General features: G+C 40.7%; 1 protein-coding gene across 3 annotated transcripts in view; it reads left to right on the top strand.

The window, feature by feature from the left end:
• The first annotated feature begins 309 nt into the window (after positions 1-309).
• abcc1 (ATP-binding cassette, sub-family C (CFTR/MRP), member 1) overlaps positions 310-20,388 on the top strand; it is a 78,366-nt gene continuing 58,287 nt past the window's right edge. For all 3 annotated transcript variants that reach the window (XM_056287874.1, XM_056287871.1, XM_056287872.1), the window contains exons 1-3: positions 310-449; positions 2,175-2,351; positions 7,229-7,357. In XM_056287874.1, coding sequence (XP_056143849.1) covers positions 402-449; positions 2,175-2,351; positions 7,229-7,357 — 354 coding nt within the window. In that variant the 5' untranslated portion in view covers positions 310-401. The remainder of the gene's footprint in view (positions 450-2,174; positions 2,352-7,228; positions 7,358-20,388) is intronic.

Raw genomic sequence — 20,388 nt, 5'->3', positions numbered from 1 at the left:
GTGTAAGTAACCTGCTAACATGTATTTCAGCATCTCTGATATATTCTTTGCACCACTACACTTTATCACCTCTTATTTTGCCTGTAGTCAATCCTTGTGTATATATCCTAAGATTGTTGTGTTGTGTTCTATGTTAAGTATGCTGGGAGAGCCACGAAACCGGAGTCAAATTCTGTATGTGCAAACCTACATGGCCAATAAACATGATTCTGGTTCTGATTCTAATGTTCCGTGTTATTTTGAAATGACGTTTCAAAGACTGTGTTATATCCCCCCCTAGCGTCCGTGCCCGGTCCTCCCTTGCCCCGGCTCAGAAGAGGAGCTGTTCATGAAGTGTTATGAAACCGGCTCACTATTTCATAAATACTAGGATAACTTGAATTGACGTCGCTCCACGGCGAATGGGTTTTGATACGTTCTGCAGTCTGGACGGTTCCGACCCGTTTTGGGTTAGTTTTTTTTTTATATGTTTCTCTAACCTTTTCTTCTTTTACGTTATCAGTGAAGTTTCTCCGTTCGTTGTTTTCATGGTGCTCTGAATGCTAGCTAAAGTAGCCGGTAGCTTCACTCGAAATTCCGCGCTAGGGCAAACTGAGCTTACCTAAACTAACACGGGGCGCTGCCTATCATTTCTAGCATGTGACACTAATGCAAAAATAGTGTTATGATACTGGGCAAACATGTTAACATGTTGTCAAGCCAGTTAACCACCCGAGCTAATTTTCATCCGCATGAACCGGCACCAAATGTAATTTAGCCCGCATAGCTAGGAGTTAGGTAGCCGGCTAATTGTGTTTGTCATATCCACACTGATGAAAATTCATATTGTTCCTCCAAACACGACCATAAAGTTTACAGAGGGAAACAAGTTTATTTGTAATGTGCTGGAATACAACTAACCAACTTCTTGGTAGGTTACTTGTTAGTGGCGCAGCGTCGACGGCATACAGCAGTTCAATGAAAACTAAATTAGCAGTTAATCGGTTACGGTAGGATGTCAACCTTCAGGCGACTGCAGCTAATCAGATCTAAGCGTTAAGTTGAACGCTATAAAACGCCCGGTAAGTTAACTGTGGGTGTGCGGAGAAATTGTGCGTTGAAATGACTCAGAAGATACACGTGATTTGTCCCTGAGAAGACGTTGACATTTTAACTGTAATATGGTGATGCCAGCGTGTATAGTTATCAGTAAGAGACGGTGCTGTGCAACTTCACTCTCACATCGTTATACTCGCACTTACGCAAGCAAATATATTTGTCTCGTCATGAAGAGTGGTGGAAAGCTGACTCATGGTATAGGCTAGTTTGGTTAGACTGGCTAAGGATGATATATGTCAGACCAGATTAACCATTTAGTAAATGGTAATTCCATAAAGTGGCAACATTCAAAATCATTTATACATCACTAGCTAAGCTGCTTGGCCACAAACATCTCTACCACCCCCATGCAATGTCAATACCTCCATTTGCCAGAGGAATTTTCTCTGGGCTTTTGTCTGAGACCTAATTAAAAAACAATCTTGGCATTAATTTTAAGGGCAATGTGAAACCTGAATATGGAATTTTAGTGTTCAGCGCTATCATTTAAGCTGTATCAACAGTGCCATCGCAAATGCCAAGTGTGACATTTTAAATTCAGTTTCAGTTGTAAATTAATTTGGGATCCGGTTTTTGATTTTACCCAGAAAAGATTTGAAGTAAGTGATTTCCATTGGCCAGATGACAGTGTGCCAGACAAAGTAAAAATGATTATGGTTTGTGTGCCCCGCATGTTCCTGTTTCCCTAAATGTGCTGGTGTTATTCCTAGTGAGGGACCTTTTCAACACATTTTGTCCAAAGAGAAATAGAGCATTTTTTTCATGTATTTTGACCTTTTAAAATAGCTATGAATAGGATTATTTCAACTTTGATTGAGTCTAAGAATTGCATTTTTTTTCTCCAAGTCCCAGTTCACATTTTCAATACATCTGATGTGTTTAATCAAATGCATCAGTTGCTCAGGGAAAGTGAATATCCAACCGTCATGTCAGGCCTGTACAATGTGTTCAGAAAGCATTTCCTTCGTCTTTTTTTCACACATGAATATTACACTTTTAATGAGAACACCTCTCCGTATTATTTCTATGGCTCTCACTTACCTCCTGCTTTCCTTCTGTCTGTTTTTGTGTGTCAGGATTGGAACCGTACCTGGTACACTGCCAACCCAGACCTGACCCAGTGCTTCCAAAACACGGTACTGGTATGGTTGCCCTGCCTCTACCTCTGGCTGTTGGGCCCGCTGTACCTGATCTACCTCAACAGACATGACCGAGGCTACATATGCATGAGCCACCTCAACAAAGCCAAAACTGTAAGCGGCACATACACAAGCATGAACTTTGATAATAGTGATAATGAGGAATCTTATGAATTTGCCTGAATATGTGACCGAAATGCAGTGTTAGGTGTGTATAGAAGTTGGAAAACAAAGGATTTCTAAAGAAGGATTTCAAACATGGCTGCCATGGCTCTTACCAGCTGTATGCGCTGGTGAGCAGTTCTCATTGGAATGAATGAGCTGGCATTTTTGGTCATTCATCCAGAGTTTAATACATCCGTGGCTGCCAGGGTGCTGAAGCTACCACTGGACTTCTTCGGGACCCGGGTACAAATACAAAAGCTGATGACAACATTGTCTTCTTTCAGTTGTTATGTTGTCAGCAAATTTTGTAGTAACATCAAAAATAAAGCTGCATCTAGAATAACATGACAGAAATTCAGTGCACATGCTAAAGGGGGGAGAGATCTAGTGAAGCAATAAATTGGTAATTTGCATGTCGCATACAGCAATTACGCAAAGAATCATGTGGATGCGACTGTTAGAGTAATGACATTACCGATATCCATGTGTATGCAATAATGGAAATATTGGCATAAACTGGTAACTCCTATTAATTGGATTTCTTGTTGCATATAAATAGAGTCAGTGTTTTTCTCATGTTGGCTGCAATTGCCAATATTATTATGTTCTCTTTTTTTTTATAATTAGCTAAGCCTGATCACTTATCACCACAAATGCATCTTGGCTTTCTATAGATTCTGTGCTTGTATCATTTGTAGCACAACTGACCTAGACATGTTAGCCCCACTGGTGAAAGCCTGGATATAGAGATTGAAAATGGCTGTAAAGATGCTTTAAACATGTGATATGCAATCAACAGCAGAGCTTGCATGTGAGTGAGTGAAGTCAAACTGGGAGAGAAAGTGTGGATGCAGGGCATGTGTAAACACATCTGCTTTTGGAATTATTTCAAAAGTAAAACTACTTAGTGCAAACTATGCAAGACAAGTGTTTTGAGGGGTGGTGGTAGATTTGCAAATTTCAACACAATTTCCAATTTAATAAAGCATTTAAAGAAACATCGTGCCAAGGAATACAGCTTTTCAAAGGCAAGTAGCCACTAAAAATTGCTTTCAAATATCAAATGTCTCTCATATTAAAAATGTGTGACTTAAAAAAAAAGCGTTGGTGGTGCAGCAGACTATTACACCCTACCATTGAGGTTTTTAGTTCAAATCCCATTGTTGCCTCTTTTGCAGCCAGGTGTCGCAGGTGCAATTGGCCCCCTGGAGGGAAGCTGACACAGTTATTCTACCTCGTTAATGCTACAAGCAACTCCTACAGGTGGTGGGGTGCCTGTATAGCTGCAGGGGATTCAGGGGGAAATAATGTGGGCCTCCACATGTGTTACATTCCCCCAGAGAAACCTGCAGCTGGCAGGTGAAAAGTAGGGGTCGGCTGGCTCCATGTGTAACGAAGGATGCACGAGACAATTTTCCCCCCTAGATCAGGGGATGGTCAACATAATCCAGAAAGGGCCGGTGTGGGTGCAGGACCAACAGTCTTGTTCCAACCAAGCAATTACAAACCTGAGTCTTCAAATCAAGGTCCTTAGCAAAGACTATTGGTTGACTAATAGAATCAGGTGTGTAACTGCTTGGAACAAAGACCTGCACCCACACCGGCCCTTTCTGGATCATGTTGCCCATCCCTGATCTAGGTGGTTGAAGAATGTGAAATTGTGCAATAGTGGGACCCAGGAGAAGAGGGAATTGGACATGCCAATTTTGGAAGAAAAGGGAGGCGTTAACCAAAGCTAGAAAAAAAACATCAACCATATTTAAACACATTGACAAGACTCTGAATCTGCCTGATCAGGACTATGTGGGTGTGGTCAGATCACATAATGATTGACAGTGGTGTCTCTGTGGCCACATAAACAAACAGCTTGAAGGTGTGATGGTCAGTGACAGGTAGTGCACAGCTAGCAATGGTAGCAACTGGTCACTGAATGGTGAGCTGCAAGGCAGAAACTTCATTGATGCTACGCACATTAGCGAGCTATGATACATGATTTAACAAACTTATGTGTTTTTGCCTGTTGTGTGGTCTAAGGACAGGATGTTGTGTTGCTGTAAAGCCCCTTGAGGCAAATTTATAATTTGTGATATTGGGCAATACAAATAAAATTGACTTGACTTGATGGTGCATTATCATGGTACGGAGGAAATAGGTTGCCCCACATTTTAATTTTGTTTCCCCCGAGGCTTTCCATAGACTTCCACTTTGTTCTCTTGGAAACATAAAAAAAACCCAAGAACTTACCATAAGACACTACCATAGAAAAGCAAAAAAAGGAGGAAACTTATTGAATGTATTGTCTTAGACAAACAACCTCTGTCAGTTTTTGAAGATGTCTGCTTTCAGGGGGAAGTTACCCCTTTGGAGCCTGGTCAAACTTCAGGAAATTTAGTAAGAGGATAAAACCCTTGAGATAAATAGTTTTCAAGAGTTCCCAACTTCCACTGTGGGTGTGTGTGTGTGTGTGTGTGTGTGTGTGTGTGTGTGTATATATATATATATATATATATATATATATATATATATGTGTGTGTGTGTGTGTGTGTGTTTGTGTGTACATATATATATATATATATATATATATATATATATACGTGTGTGTGTGTATATATATATGTGTGTGTATATATATATACGTATATACGTGTATGTATGTATGTGTATATATATATATACACACACACACACACACATAATAATTATAATAATTAATAAATTAAATTTACATAGCGCTTTTCTAACACTCAAAGTGTCTTTACAATAAATGGGGTGAAACAAAACAACAGATTTTTAATCTGTTGTTTTGTGTGGCCTTTTTAAAATTAAGTTTAACGCCCATATGAGTAGCTTCAGAAATGAGCATGCAAAAAATGCAACGGCCTTAAGCTGCCACATTTGGTCATTGGTAGACAAGAATATCAGTTATTCTGTCTCATGGAAAATCCTTTGAAAGAGTAGTGCATATTCAGTTAGAGGCAAAAGATGTAACCTGTGCTTGGCAGAAAAGTATTTTATTATTTGCAGACCTGATATGTTCACCTTGAATAATAGAAACGAATTGGCCATCAGCTGTAGACACCGAAAAAAATATCCCCTTTGTAATTATAAGTAAAACATCTTTATTATCCCCCCCCCTAATTAGATGATACACATATGACATTTATTAGAGTTTTTTATATATATATATATATATATATATATATATATATATATATATATATATATTTTATATTTTAACAGCCTGTCCTTCCAACTGTGCCCCAACACCACCCCACCATATAATTCACATAAATTACCTTGTTATATTTTTTAATGTACACCATTTCAACAGTGCCCTGGCCCATAAATGCTTTTCAGAACAAGCCCCAGTCCCTTAACCCATTGGTTGGAATGTTTTCTACCTCTCCATTGGTTGCTGTGCATCATAAGTACCTACCCCCATTGGTTGTTATAGTTTAAATGTTTCCTCATCTGATTGGTTGCTGTCCAACCGAAATTAGGGGCGTGACGTTCGGCAACGCAAACTGTATGATTCTTTGTTTAACCACATTAGCAGCTGATGAGTGCGCGTTGCATGAAACAGGCCTGTACTGCTATGTATTAAAACCTTTTTTTTCCTGTTTCTGTGTTGATATTCTGCTCCTCATTAGTTGAGCACTTATAACACCATTGACGGTTTCGGAAAAAAATGCTATATATATAAAACTTTGTTAAAAGAAATGCTCAATGATAGGAAAAGTACTCAACAAATAAGGAGCAAAATAATCCAGTGATTCAAGTAAATTCTTTATGAGACAGTACAAGCCTGTTTCATGCCATAAGCAATCATCATGATTCAATCATGATTGCTTATGGCATGAAACAGGCTTGTATTGTCTCATAAAGAATTTACTTGACTCACTGGATTATATATATATATACACATAGTTTTAAGCTTATTGGTGAAGTATTTCTAAAGATTGCCCAGTATTTTCAAAGAACTGCCCATTTGGCGTCTGCCATGAATCTCAGAGGCGAAGTCCTGCCCTGCTGAGAGAAGAGGCAAGTGCATGGCATTCTGGGCATTGGATTGTTCAGGGCTTGTGGAGATCAGAGCCTAGTTGGGAATAAAAGGCAGCATCTGGCTCTGCAGTACTGATTTTTGTCATTCTTTTTTAAAGTTGCATTAAGTGATTTCAGACAGGCAGATGGTCGTGTTACAGAGATTCCAAAACACACAACCACAGCAAGGCCACTCCCCACCCAGCTCTCCCTGTCTGTACAGTGGCCAAAGTGTAACAAAAAACATGCTAGCATCCATTCGTTCAGCTGGGTATTGCAAACAGAGGAGTGAAAAGTGACGCCGATGTTGCACTATTTCTTCTGGATGTATAAATACACTGTTATTTGCTAACAAATTAGCCTAAGAACTTGCTAATTTCATACATATTTCTATGTTATCATGCTTGCCTCCTCTTTCTTTCTGGGAGCATCACCCTAGACTGCATTCTCAACTTGTGAGTTGTGAGGGGCTTATTCATGTTTTTATGGGGTGTGTCGCATAAGAGAATGAGGGACTGAACCAGAAAGGGAGGTGCCCTTTGCTGGGCTGGCAAAACCAAATATGCATAAAGTTAAGGAAAACTGTAGACCCGGCCATTGATTCTCAGGGAGGAATAAAGAGTTCAGTAAAACTGGTGCTCAGAATCGGCAGATACTCGAGTTCTCTCCTCAGCTTTGGATCAGAAGTGAAAAAGTGGTATTTGTGCACCCCTGGCTTTATTTTCTCTCCTGGTTCTCTCTGAGTTTGCCATTCCATGAAAACTTATTTAATCTTTTCCCCAAAGGCTATTGGCTTTCTTCTATGGATTATCTGCTGGGCAGATGTTTTCTATTCTTTCTGGGAAAGAAGCCAGGGCAGAAGCCCCCCTGCGCCTGTCTACCTGGTCAGTCCGACTGTGCTTGGCATCACCATGGTGAGTTTTTTCCCTCTTTTAGTCAGAAGTGGTGTCATTAAAAAAAAAGTATTTACCATCTTTATCAACAAAGAAGACAATAGAGGATAACATCATACATTTATTGTTAGATACTATGTTTAGATTACTTATGGTGGTGTGAGCCTAAATCTTTGCTGTTATTACAAATGGAATAACGAAAACAGTATCAATGCACATTATTGAATTTGTCTTGATGTATTCAGCTTGTTTGTATGGATTTGGGTGTCAGGCTTATTTCATTCCTTCAGATTATCAAATTACCCAGTATGAAATTACTTTTTTTTTCAGAAGTAAAATTTTGTGTTGTAAGTTCATCAGAGTATCTATTAAAATGCTTATTTGTACTGAAACAATGTAGGAACCAGTAAATAAATTTTACTGGTTAGATTTTAAGGAAATATGTCTGTTATTTTGAAAACTTCTCTGTTTGAGTTCTATCTTGTTGATAAGTGGCCTGTTCACCTTGGCCAGGTGCATTGGGAATATAATAGATGAAGTGGAGGGGAAAATAGGCATAAAAAAATAGAACCACAGGGTTAGGGAAGTCACAGTTTAAGACTCCAGCAGCAAATTTTCTCTTTTCCTACCCTCTTTTCTTCCACAAACAGTTTTTTATTTTGTTTTTTGTTTTTTGTTTTTTTTTGGGGGGGGGGGGGGGGTTGTGCTCAGTGACGTTTTTGTCTTGGAAACCACATGACCAGCGGAGACTGCTGATTCACATTCTCAGTGAGCTGTGCACAAATAACATTATTTGCATCCATCCATTATCCGAACCGCTCATCCTGCTCTCAGGGTCGCAGGGACGCTGGAGCCTATCCCAGCAGTCATTGGGCGGCAATGTTTGCACAAAATTTGATTTCCGAGCAGTAGCGACGGTTGCTACAGTTACATTGTTTGGGCTTAGGGTTAAGATAACGTAGTGGTCTAAGTTTAGAGTTGAGGTTAGGTTAGCGTAGTAGTTGGTGAAGCTGTCATACAGCAGTTTAGCTATCTCATGTACTCAATCACATGGTTTCTGAGAGAATGTCTATGGAAGCGCTCCCCTCAGCCTCGGGGTCATTATGACTAAAAACATTCACACCTCAAGTGCCTGATGATCACACAGATCATCACACACTTTCACACAGAATCAGGAAAATGATTTTTTTTTCCACCAAGCACATTTTGCATGAAATGTAGATTTTTATGCATGAATGTTTGTATTTTATCATGTTCAAAGTAGCAACATTGCCTTTAGAATGTCTTATTACTTGATTTTTGCAGCTTGGGTTCTTTAACCACACACACACTCTACCACGCTCTATAGACACTGCACTCAAGTTACACTCACCTATATTTTGTTTACTTAATCAAAGCTTATGTTAGTGTATTTTAGTTAATCTCGAAGCCTCAACAGGGCTCAAGACTACTTTTTCCAATGGTAGTACTGGTAATACCAACTTTCTCAGTTGGTCGCACCAGCACATGATTTGGTCAGACCCCCCCCCCCCCCTTTGGTACAGTATGGTATTTATTAATGCATCCTGATGAATAGTTGCCGTAATTTGAATACCCTAGTTTTGCATTGATGTAAAGAATGACAGTGACTCAAAAGTTGATATTTGCAAAATATTTTAATCTGTATATTGAATTTGAATTTCGTGAACAGGAATTTCTCATTCCCTATGTTATAGGCAGTGTATAACTTTTTTATTCTTATTTTATTGGTGAAAAACAAGCAAATAATAAACACTATACTGGGTTTACAGGTCACCATTTTTCATATTTTCTTTTCCCCACCCATCCTTCCACCCCACCCAACCCCTGCACCTCAACAAAAACACACAATATAAAGAAAAGAAAAAAATGTAAAAAGGGAAAACACCGATAACCATCGTCTCCCCCTAATAGTTAACATCAAAAACAACCACAACAGCAATAATCTACTACTACTACTTTCGGCTGCTCCCGTTAGGGGTCGCCACAGCGGATCATCCGTTTCCATCTCTTCCTGTCTTCTGCATCTTCCTCTGTCACACCAGCCACCTGCATGTCCTCCCTCACCACATCCATAAACCTCCTCTTTGGCCTTCCTCTTTTCCTCTTCCCTGGCAGCTCCATATTCAGCATCCTTCTCCCAATAGACCCAGCATCTCTCCTCCACACATGTCCAAACCGTCTCAATCTTGCCTCTCTTAATAATAAATGAGTGAATTAAATAAGCAACGATAAAGTACAAAATACTTGTACATACATAAAAACATACTACATGACATAAAAAAAGAAGAAAAAAGGTATGGACAATTGGTAATACACCAAATCAATATGTCAATCTGCCCTCAAACACCGCCTGCACCCCACAAAGCCACAGTCCAAGATGTGTGTACTCACACATTGTTATACTTGCTCGTATGCCTACCAACATAAACACATGCCCAATGTACTTATATACACACTATATGTATATGCATGCATATGCATATCCCAGAACAGTACAGTTATCTGAGGGCCATTTCACACCTGATAGTTGGCTTCTAGTCTGCTTCCTTGGTTTGCACCAGATGCAAGAATGATACATTGTTTCGTTTTTCAGCTGGTTCGGTTCCCTTTCACGCCTATTTGTTTGCTCTTGTCCGAATCAGTTGATGAGTTGGTGAAGCAGACCAAAATGCAGCCGCACAAGCCACGTGAGAACGTTAATTTCACTCATTGGAGATGTGTCTGGGGCGGGAACAATAACGTATTTCCTAAACTGCTCTCCAATTGGTCAGAATTTCCATGTGGGAAAACTCGAAAGAAACTCCAGGAAGTAGAATAACAGACAACGCACCACAAGTAATTTCGCAGTGATTTCACAATGGGGAGACAACTGCGTGGGTTGATTTTGGCGTTGGTCATCAGTTATTACATCGTTTGCATTTATCACTTTAGGCAAACAATACAGTTTGAAAATTAGTTGCGGCTCTGGCTGGAAAAGAACGTTCTGATGCACTGGAGACATCGAAGGTGCATATTAAGACACTTCATGTGCATTCCATAATGCACAGTGTAGCTGGCTACAGGAGCTCGTTTAGTCCAAAAATGCACAGTGCTTTCTGCAGTTGGGTCGGTCCAAGGTCAGATCACGTTCTCACCACAAACAAACCACACCAGAGTGCATTTGAAGCATATCGAGACCATCTTTTCAACAAGGTCTCGGTCCGCTTCTTTGGTCTGCTTATGGTGCGCACCCGAGTACAATTGCTGTGTTCTCACCTGCCCAAACGAACCGCAGCAAGGGGGTAAACACACCAAGGTTCGATTAAAACGAACCAAACAGCTCAGGTGTGAAAGCACCCTAAACCAAATCATACATCCACTGCTCTAGTCCAGTGGGATTGAAAGCATCATTTTGAAGTGAGAGATAAGAGGCTGCCAGTGTTTGTAAAAATTTTTAGCTGAGCCCTGGACAGCAAATTTGATCTTTCCCAATTTCAGAAATTAAATTAAGTCCTGTAGCCAGGACGTGTTGAGGGGGGTGAGCAATTTTTCCATAGGAGGATACGACAATGGGCAATTAAAGAGGCAAAGGAGATTACATTAATTTGTTTCGCAGTCATTTTAACTCCCTCCTTAGGGACACCAAAGATAGCAATTTGAGGCAATGGGTCAAGATTCAGTTCCAAAATCTCAGATATAAGGTCAAAGAAAGACCTCCAGTATTCAGTCAAACTTGGGCATGACCAGAACATATGAGTCAAGTCTGCTGGTGCCTGAGAGCATCTGTCACAAATATCAGAGAGGTTTGGGTAAATCTTCGATAATTTTGCTTTGTTAAAATGGATCATCCTATGAAAGACTCGGAATTGAATGAGACTAAGCCTCGCACAAGAGGAGGCTGAGTGTATTGCACGTATTGCAATGTCCCAACAATCATCGGACAGAGTGATAGCCAGTTCAGTCTCCCAATCTGTCTTGACCTTATGCAGAGCAGGGGGAGTTGCTGCTGATAAAAGATTGTATAGAAAACAAATATGGCCCTTTGACAAGTCAGTAACTGCAAGAAGATGGTCAATGCCCTAGGTCGGCGAAGCCTGCGGAAATGCTGGGGTGCTGGATTTGGCAAAGTTGTGAATTTGAAAATACCCAAACAGATCAGAATGTTAAAGTTTGAATGTGGAATGTAATTGTGCAAAGCTAGCAAACAGGCCATCAACATAAAGGTCACCCAGGCAGGATCAGCCTTGTCTCGAATCAGTCTTGGCTGGTTGAAAGAGTTGATTGTTGCCGATAGATGTAGCTAGGAGCAGAGAAGTGCAGCTGAACTATTCTGTTGACAGACTTTCAAAGTGGTAATTACTATGGGGTTAGAGGAGTGCTGTCTAGGCTTAACTGGAAGACTGCTACACACCAGTGCTTTTAGGCATGAGGAATGACAAGAGTTAGCTTCTAATTGAATCAGTTATCGTCAGTGTCTGAGGCCCAGAGTGCAATTTTATGCATGTTAGTGGCCCAGTAATATAATTAAAAATTTTGTAGACCAAATCCCCCCTGTAACCTACCCCTCTGTAGCAGAGATTTAAAAATTCTTGGGATTTTACCCCCCCCTCCCCATATGAAATTTGTGAAATTATTGAATCCAGTTGATGAAAGAAATGTTTAGGTAAAAAAATAGGTAGGCATTGAAATAAGTATAAGTATCTGGGGAGCACGTTCATTTAAATGGATTGTACTCTACCTGCTAGGGAGAGGGGTAGGCTGTTCCATCTCTGCAGATCAGTTTTCATCTTTGCAGTTAAAGCCATAACATCTTCCTCACATAGAGAGTGGATGGAAGTTGTAATATTTATTCCTAAGTATTTAAGCCTGGTGCTAGATAATTTGAAGGGAATATTAGACTGGGGTATTTCCTGGGCCATTTGATTAACAGGAAAGCATTCACTTTTCTGTATATTTAGTTTGTACCCACAGAAGTTACTAAAAGTTTGGAGAGTGGCTAAAATATTCAGAATGAAACTTATTGGATCAGAAACATAAAGGAGTAGGTCATCTGTGTACAAGGATACTTTGTGCTCGACACCGCCTCTTTTGTTACCTGAAAACAACTTATTGGTTTTAAGAGCAGTTGATAGAGGTTCAATAACGATGGCAAAAAGGAGGAGGGAAATCAGGCATCCTTAACGTGTTCCACGTGAGAGGGGGAAGAATTGTGATCGCTGATTGTTGGTGCATACGCAGGCCTGTGGGGAAGCATACAATAAGCGTATCCAGGATGTAAATTTCTCTCTGAACCCAGATTGCTTTAATGTGAAGAACAGATGGCTCCACTCAACTCGATCAAAAGCTTTTCTGCATTGTCCAAAGGAATTGAATCGAGTGCAACTGGACTTGGTATATATCCTGCATTGGGAGATATAACCACCTCAGGCTTAGACAAAGGGGCTGGGGAGTGAATGATGTTAAGAAGTCGCCATATGTTTGTGAAGGAATTACGGTTTTTAATAAATCCTGTTTGGTCAATGGAAGTTATAGTGCAAAATAGTCTCGATTCTACCTGCAAGGACTTTAGCAAGTAGCTTTTCGTCAACATTAAGAAGCGAAATAGGTCGATAAGAAGAGCATAAATTGGGATCTTTGTCCTTTTTAAGGATTAGTGAAATAGAAGGTTGTTGTTGCTAGTGTGCCTTTTTGGAGAGAGTCCTCAAACATTTCTGAAAGCAAAGGTGCCAACTGATTGGAAAACTTCTTATAAAATTCCACAGGATAGCCATCCGGTCCTGGGGATTTCCCACTCTGCATTAACTTGATAGCATCCATTATTTCATTAAGATTTAGTGGGGTCTCTAAGCTTTTGTGCTGTTTCAGCATTAATTTGGGAATATTGAGCCCATTAAAGAAATTTAACATGTCAGCATTGTCAGGTGAGTCAGATTATAGATCAAAATAATAGGCTCTGAAAGTCTCATTAATTTCAGAGGGGTTAGATGTCAGTGAACCTGAATTATTGGTTATTTGAGAAATTTGTTGTGAGGCCATCCTGCCTTTCAACTGATGTGCGAGAAGGCGCCCTGCCTTATCCCCATGTTCGTACAATGTTCCTCAAGCTTTAAGCAGCATCTTCTCTGCATCCTTTGTGGACAAAAGATTGAATTCAATTTGGAGAACAAGTCTCTCCTTGAACATTTCAGGAAATTGTGAAATGTAACATCAGCAGTCTAGAGCTATTGCCTCTGTAAGCTTGTGTTGTCGTCTCTTTCGTGCCTTATTATTGTGAGCAGTATATGAAATTATCTTGTCCCTAAGGAATGCCTTAAGGGTTTCCCATAGTAAAGATGGACTGGTATCATCAGTTTTGTTAGTCTCCACAAAGAGGTCAATAGATTGGGTGATAAGTTTACAAAATTTTGCGTCAGACAGAAACGTGGAATCCAATCTCCAGAAGCGACTCTCTCTATGATGGTTTTCAAGGCTTAAGTCAAGTTTCACAGGGGAGTGGTCAGAATGAACTATAGTGGAGTATTCAACTGAGGGGAAGAAGTATCTTATCTATAAAGAAATAATCTATATGGGAGTAAGCATTATGAGCATGTGAATAAAATTGATAATAATAATAATAATACATTTTATTTGTGGGCGCCTTTCAGAGCACTCAAGGACACCTTACCGAACACAAAAAAAAAAAACCAAGCAGAACTGTATCAGACATCATAAAATCAAAACAAAGAAGGGTAGACAATAAAAAGTTAATACAGATAAGTATAAAATCATCATCTGCATAAAACTAAGTGAAGCGTGGATCAGACTGAATATGCCAATTTTAAAAGGTGCGTTTTGAGATGGGATTTGAAGGTTGAAAGAGAGTCAATGTTGCGAATTTCTTATGGGAGAGAGTTCCATAGGCAGGGGGCAGAATGACTGAAGGCTCTAGTCCCCATAGTAGTCAAGCAGGTCGATGGTCTAGTGAGTTGGAGAGCAGAAGAGGATCTGAGAGTGTGGGAGGGCATGTGCATATGAAGGAGTTTGGAAAGATACAAAGGAACCAGGTTATTAAGGGCCTTAAAGGTGAGGAGCAGGATCTTGACGTCAATGCAGTATTTAACAGGGAGTCAATGAAGTTGCTGAAGAACAGGAGTGATATGATCCATGGAAGACGTTCTGGTAACGATACGGGCAGCTGAAATCTGGACCAATTGGAGTTTATGAAGACGCTTGAGGGGAAGACCAAAGAGGATAGAATTACAGTAGTCAATATGGTAATGTAACTAGGGTGTGAGTGAATATGGCTGTGCTGTTAGGTGTAAGTGATGGGCGAAGATGATTAATATTGTATAGGTGGAAGTATGCAGACTGAGTAACATTGTTGATGTGAGCTTCAAAAGATAATGTGCTGTCAAGTAGGGATGTAACGGTTACCGGTTTAATGATTAACCGCGGTAAAATTCCCAACGGTTAGTATTACCGTTTCAAATTTTAATTATCGTTAAAACCGTGTTTGATTACCGCTCTTTGAAAAACTCACGGTAAATACTGTCCAGCATAGTCTCTCAGATGCAGGCGCAGCATGCAACGTGGGTTTGTTTTGCCTCAATGAAACATGGAAGGCACAGGCAGTGACGGTGCTCGGGAGATTTTTTCGCCTACTAAGAGGACTAAGTCTGAAGTGTGGTCGTATTTTGGTTTTTATAAGAGTGTTGAGGGAAAACTGATCGAAGATGGTTACCCTGTCTGCAGAACATGCAGAAAGAAAATCGCTGCGAAAGGGGGCAACACTTCTAATCTTACGAGTCATCTCCGTGACCACCATCCACAACTTTACAGCGAATGCAAGATAATGTAAAGTGCATGGATAAGAAGACACGCTGGCCGCTGGCTCGCGGGTCTGACTCTTTAGTCGAGCAGTTAGTGATGTCTCCTGCGGTGCGGGCGATACGGGTTCGCTTCCCGGCCGCGGCAGTTCCTGTGGTTGCCTTGTCCCCCGAATTCGCTACATCGGTGTCAGAAGTGGGATGGAGCGACCGTAAGGCCATCGGAAGCATAGGCGCCCTGAGGCATGAAGGAGCTGATATGCTTAAGCGCGGGGACGCGCTTCCCGAAGGAGGGGGGTAGTGTAACGTGCATGGATAAGAAGACACGCTGGCCGCTGGCTCACGGCTCTGACCATTTAGTCGAGCGGTTAGCGATGTCTCCTGTGGTGCGGGCGATACGGGTTTGCTTCCCGGCCGCGGCAGTTCCTGTGGTTGCGTTGTCCCCCAAATTCGCTACATGAGTTAACTTTTAGCTGAATGCCTGATGTGAGGATGTCGGAATGGGGGAAAATGTCATGGTTTGCAGGCCTAACTTGCTAATAGCTTGTCAATAATGTAAACTTGAGCTTTCATGTAACCAAACGTTACTCTTTGTGAGGGCCGACGGTCCGTTCCACTGGCTAAAGTTAGCTACTCGTGCGTTGTACGTTCTTAAGGAAAAGCAAGGAAAAAACCTCCACAGGACTCCGGTGTAAAAAGATAACAAAACGAAAATTTATTCCGGTTCCACAGCGAAATCTTCATACAGGAGTAATCAAATAATAATTTTCTAAACAATAACTAAGGCTGGCTATTACTGCCACGTTATTACTACGGCTACGGTAAGAAAACTGTATAGCTTCAGTCTCCAAAATCACCGCCGACTCAAAACTAACAAATCTAGACGCTTCCTGGCTCACATACACAGAAATTTGCGATCTTCTTAAAGTGACAGTAGCCCTAATGTTCAACATGAGCACTGAGCTAATTAAAACTGTTTCATATGCGTATCTATACCAAAACAGCATTCCTAATGCAGATTATATCCAAAGCTTGTTAAAATGTGAAGAAATTTCTTTTTGGTTGCTGTTTTCTTATTTGTAATGTGCAAAAGGGCAGTTACCTCTCATAGCCACATGGTGACATCTTTAATGCACATTTGTATGTTTTTTTTCATATGTTTACATAAGGAATGTTATTTTATTTATTTTTATTATTTTAATGTTTATGCAAACAAAAAGTGCATAGTGCTGCTAATTTTATTTGTGGTTTTCTAAATAAAACTTGGTGAAATGATTTCCGTGTGTGTATCAGTACTTTTTGAACATTTTCAGCACATTTTAACAATACCGCGATAATACTGATAACCGTGATAATTTTGGTCACTATAATCGTGATATGAAATTTTCATACCGTTACATCTCTACTGTCAAGGATGACACCCAGACTCTTAACCTGAGGTGATAGAGGAACTATAGAATTGTCAATAGTCAGAGAAAAACTATCAGGTTTGGCGAAAGTAGATTTAGTGCCTACTAGGAGGACCTCAATTTTATCACTATTAAGTTTGAGGAAGTGGTATGAAAACCAGGATTTATTTTCTAGTAAGCAATGAGAAAGGGAAGAGGGTGGAAGGGTGAAGGTTGTCTTGGTGGATAGGTAAAGCTGGGTGTGAACCACGTAGCAGTGAAATTGAATGCCAGATTTCCTGAAAATGTGGCGAAGAGGTATGAGGTAAATAATAAATAGGAGGAGTCCCAATACGGAGCCCTGGGGAACACCGGTAGTAACAGGAAAGGACTGTGATCTAAAATTTTTCAGTTGGACAAACTGAGTGCAGCCAGAGAGATATGATCTAAACCAGTCAAGGGGGTTGCCAATTATTCCAATGGGAGCTAATCTTTCAAGGAGGATATTATATGAGATGCTATCAAAGGCTGCACTTAGATCCAGAAGGACAAGTATGGTTAAGAGCCCAGTCAGCTGCCATCAACAGATCATTAGTGATTTTCACCAAGGCTGTCTCCGTACTGTGCATGGAGCGAAAACCAGACTGGAATTGTTCAAACAGATTTTTGTTAGTCAAGTGAGCGTGTACCTGAGATGTGACTGTTCTTTCAAGTGTTAAAAAGAAATGGTAAATTTGAGATTGGGTGAAAATGATTCAAATTGTTGAGGTCTGCAACAGGTTTCTTGAGTATTGGAGTTATTGCAGCTGTTTTGAGACATGAGGGAACAAGACCAGGGGCAAGGTTAGGAATGTATGATATCAGTTATTAAAGAGGATGGAGAGGGAAGACAGGCTTTTACTTAATGAGTAGGAAGGGGGTCTAGCTGACGGCAACTATCAGTTGCCTATCAGTTGGATGAGAGAATCTCCATGGGTCGACATAGCCGCACTGATCCATAAAGGTGACCAGAGCTTGCAACATCTTGAAGATGCAACTCTTCTAGAGCTAGATCTGTCTAGACTGGGCTTAATCACACAATTAATGTCTCCTCCAAATATTAACTTGAGTGTGTAAATCGGGAAGTGACAATTTAAGTTGCTTCATAAAATCTACATCATCCGATTGTGGGACATACACAGAGACAAGATCAACTGGGGTTTGATAAAGGGAGCCAGTTACTATAATATATCGCCCGTTAGAGTCGCAGATGATATTAGAGGGAATAAAATTTACTGTTTTTATTAATCAAGATGGCTGCACCTCTCGTTTTAAGGTTGAATGTAGAGTGAAAAATATGACCTATCCAGGGCCTGTTAAGTTGTTGGTGGTCTATTGTCTGCAAGTGTGTTTCTTGTAAGAATGTGATGTCTGTGTTTAAGTGTTTCTGGAGAGAAAACAATTCTAGCATGCTTCACAGGTCCATTCAGACCCCCTACGTTCCACGAGATAATTTTGATGGAGCCTCTCACTCCCACCGAACTGCTTGGGTTATTTGTCATAACAATCTCTGAAAATCGAATGATAATGGAATATAGTGATTTGGTTCAGTTGAAAAGTTGTTGGGTATATGTGTAAACCCAGTAAGGTACTGCAGCAAGAAGAGTGACAGACACAGACAGACAAATGCTGACCTGAATGCAAAAGCAGGTAATGGGGAAAAAAGATTTTTAAAAAAAAGCAAAACAAAAACATACCTACTACTAGTACTACTTTCGGCTGCTCCTGTTGGGGGTCACCACAGCGGATCGTCCGTTTCCATTTCCATTGGAAAACAAAAACATACACCCCCCCCCCCCCCAATACCAGGTCGACCTCCCCCCTTGTACCTATGCTCATCTTCCCACCTATGATGAGCTGCAGGTAAAACTATTTATTAACCTCCGGAATAACTAAATGAAAGCACTATCCTTCTTATCCCTGTATCCTTAAAACACAGCACTACCGAGCTTGCATATGTACTATAAACACACACCAACAGATTTAGAAATAAAACAGGAACAAAGCAGAGTAGCACAAAAATGCCTCCAGTATATGTATGTGTGTACACAAATACACACATACATATACACATGCAACTATATACACACATATGCATACAAACACGTATGCACACACACACACGCTTAATTGCACATGCAAACACATACAAACTCCACAGCATTACCTTGAAGTGTCAAAGCCATTTAAGAAGCAGGTTCTGATTTTGAAATGGCTGCAGTTTGAAAAAAGAAAAGTCCAAAGTAGTCTACTATATTCAGTGGATGATGTAGTTGTCTGAAGAGACTCAGTTTTTCATGTTCTGGGCTTGAGGGAGCCAATATTATGGCAAGTGGTGAAAAAGTCCAATTGTAGTGTCCAGGGCTTGAGGGAGCCGACTGAACTTGAGGGGGCCGATATTATGGCAAGTGGTGAAAAAGTCCAGTTGTAGTGTCCAGAATTAATGTTTAATCCACATGTCCATATTCCAATGGTAGAGATCCACAATCCAAAATCAGCTTATTTATTCAGATAAGTTCGCCAGATGTTGATTGTAGAACATTTCAGCCTCTTCTGCTGTGTGAAACTTGTGCTCAATTCCCCGGTGTGTTAGTGTAAGTACAACTGGAAGGCGAGTATGAACATAATACCTGTCTTGTAGAGTTTGGACTTGATTGTGAGGAATGTGGCATGCTTCTTGGCCAACTCGCTGCTCATCTCTGGAAAAATAAAGATCCTTTGACCCTGATATATAAGTTGACCTCGTTTTTGTCACTAGGGCAAGTACCTGGTCCCTCTGTAGCGTAGAAAGCGAATGATCATGGGTCGGGGCTGTTCTCCTCTCCCTGGTTTCACTCAATGTGCGGTGTGCCATTTCAAGCTCTGGTGGTGAGGTGAACGATTCGTCTTGCAATATGTCAACGAAAAATTTAGACTTAAAATCTGTGGCAGAATGTCCCTCGTAACCTTCAGGTAGTCCCACTACTTTGACGTTGTTCCAATGAGAGCGATTTTCAAGGTCTTCTGTCTTGTGTTTAAGGTAACGGTTTTCAGTTTGGAGTTGTTTCCGCTGTGTTTCAATGCTGGTCAGCCTGGTCGGAGAGGGCAGTAGCCATTGCAATCATACGAGAGCCCAAATCCTCCACCTTGATTTGAACCACATTTAAGGTTGTTTGAATAGGAGACAGTGAAGCTTGTATTTCGGCAGAAATCACTGCTCTATTCTTCTCCAGTTCAGCTATCAGGTCAGCGATGGTCAGAGTGGAGTTAGCTACTTCAGGTGTGGTGTCCATTGTTAGCTTAGGCTCTGGAGGTATGGTAGGGTCCGTGGTCGTAGTCTTTCTTCTCTGAGCACTGGTCTTATTTTTGCCAGACATTATTAAAATTTAGATTGTAGCCCGTCCCTGCAACACTGAGTACATTCGAGGTTTACTCATAATGTGATAGTAAGAATTTAAGAAATCGCTTGGGAGCTGCTCTCTGTGTGTCTGCTTCATTTGGTCGCCATACCGGAAGTCTCAGGTTGGCAGTGTATAACTTGATGACCATTTCATTCTCCTCCACTGAGCGATAACTGTCATCTAACCACTGAAAAGTAGTCGGGAGGGGCTCGGTGTTTCAGGCCATGAATTGGTCCCAGCAGGTTTTTTGTTTTTTTATTGTCGTTGTGCAACTTCAAAGTTTCAAGCTTAAATTGTGTTTGACCCAGTAACAAGTTTAGAGTTGCATCTGATGGATGGGCCACATTGCCTACAATACACACACTGCATAGCTTTCCCCTCGTACTGCAACCACAAGTACTGCTTTAGCCGTTGTGGTTGAAAGTAGTACTTTTTCTTCT

This window comes from Lampris incognitus, chromosome 10, assembly GCF_029633865.1.
Source record: "Lampris incognitus isolate fLamInc1 chromosome 10, fLamInc1.hap2, whole genome shotgun sequence".
NCBI classification, from domain to species: Eukaryota; Metazoa; Chordata; class Actinopteri; order Lampriformes; family Lampridae; genus Lampris; species Lampris incognitus.
Note: the sequence above shows the minus strand (reverse complement) of the source record. Positions and strands in the feature narration are given on the sequence as shown.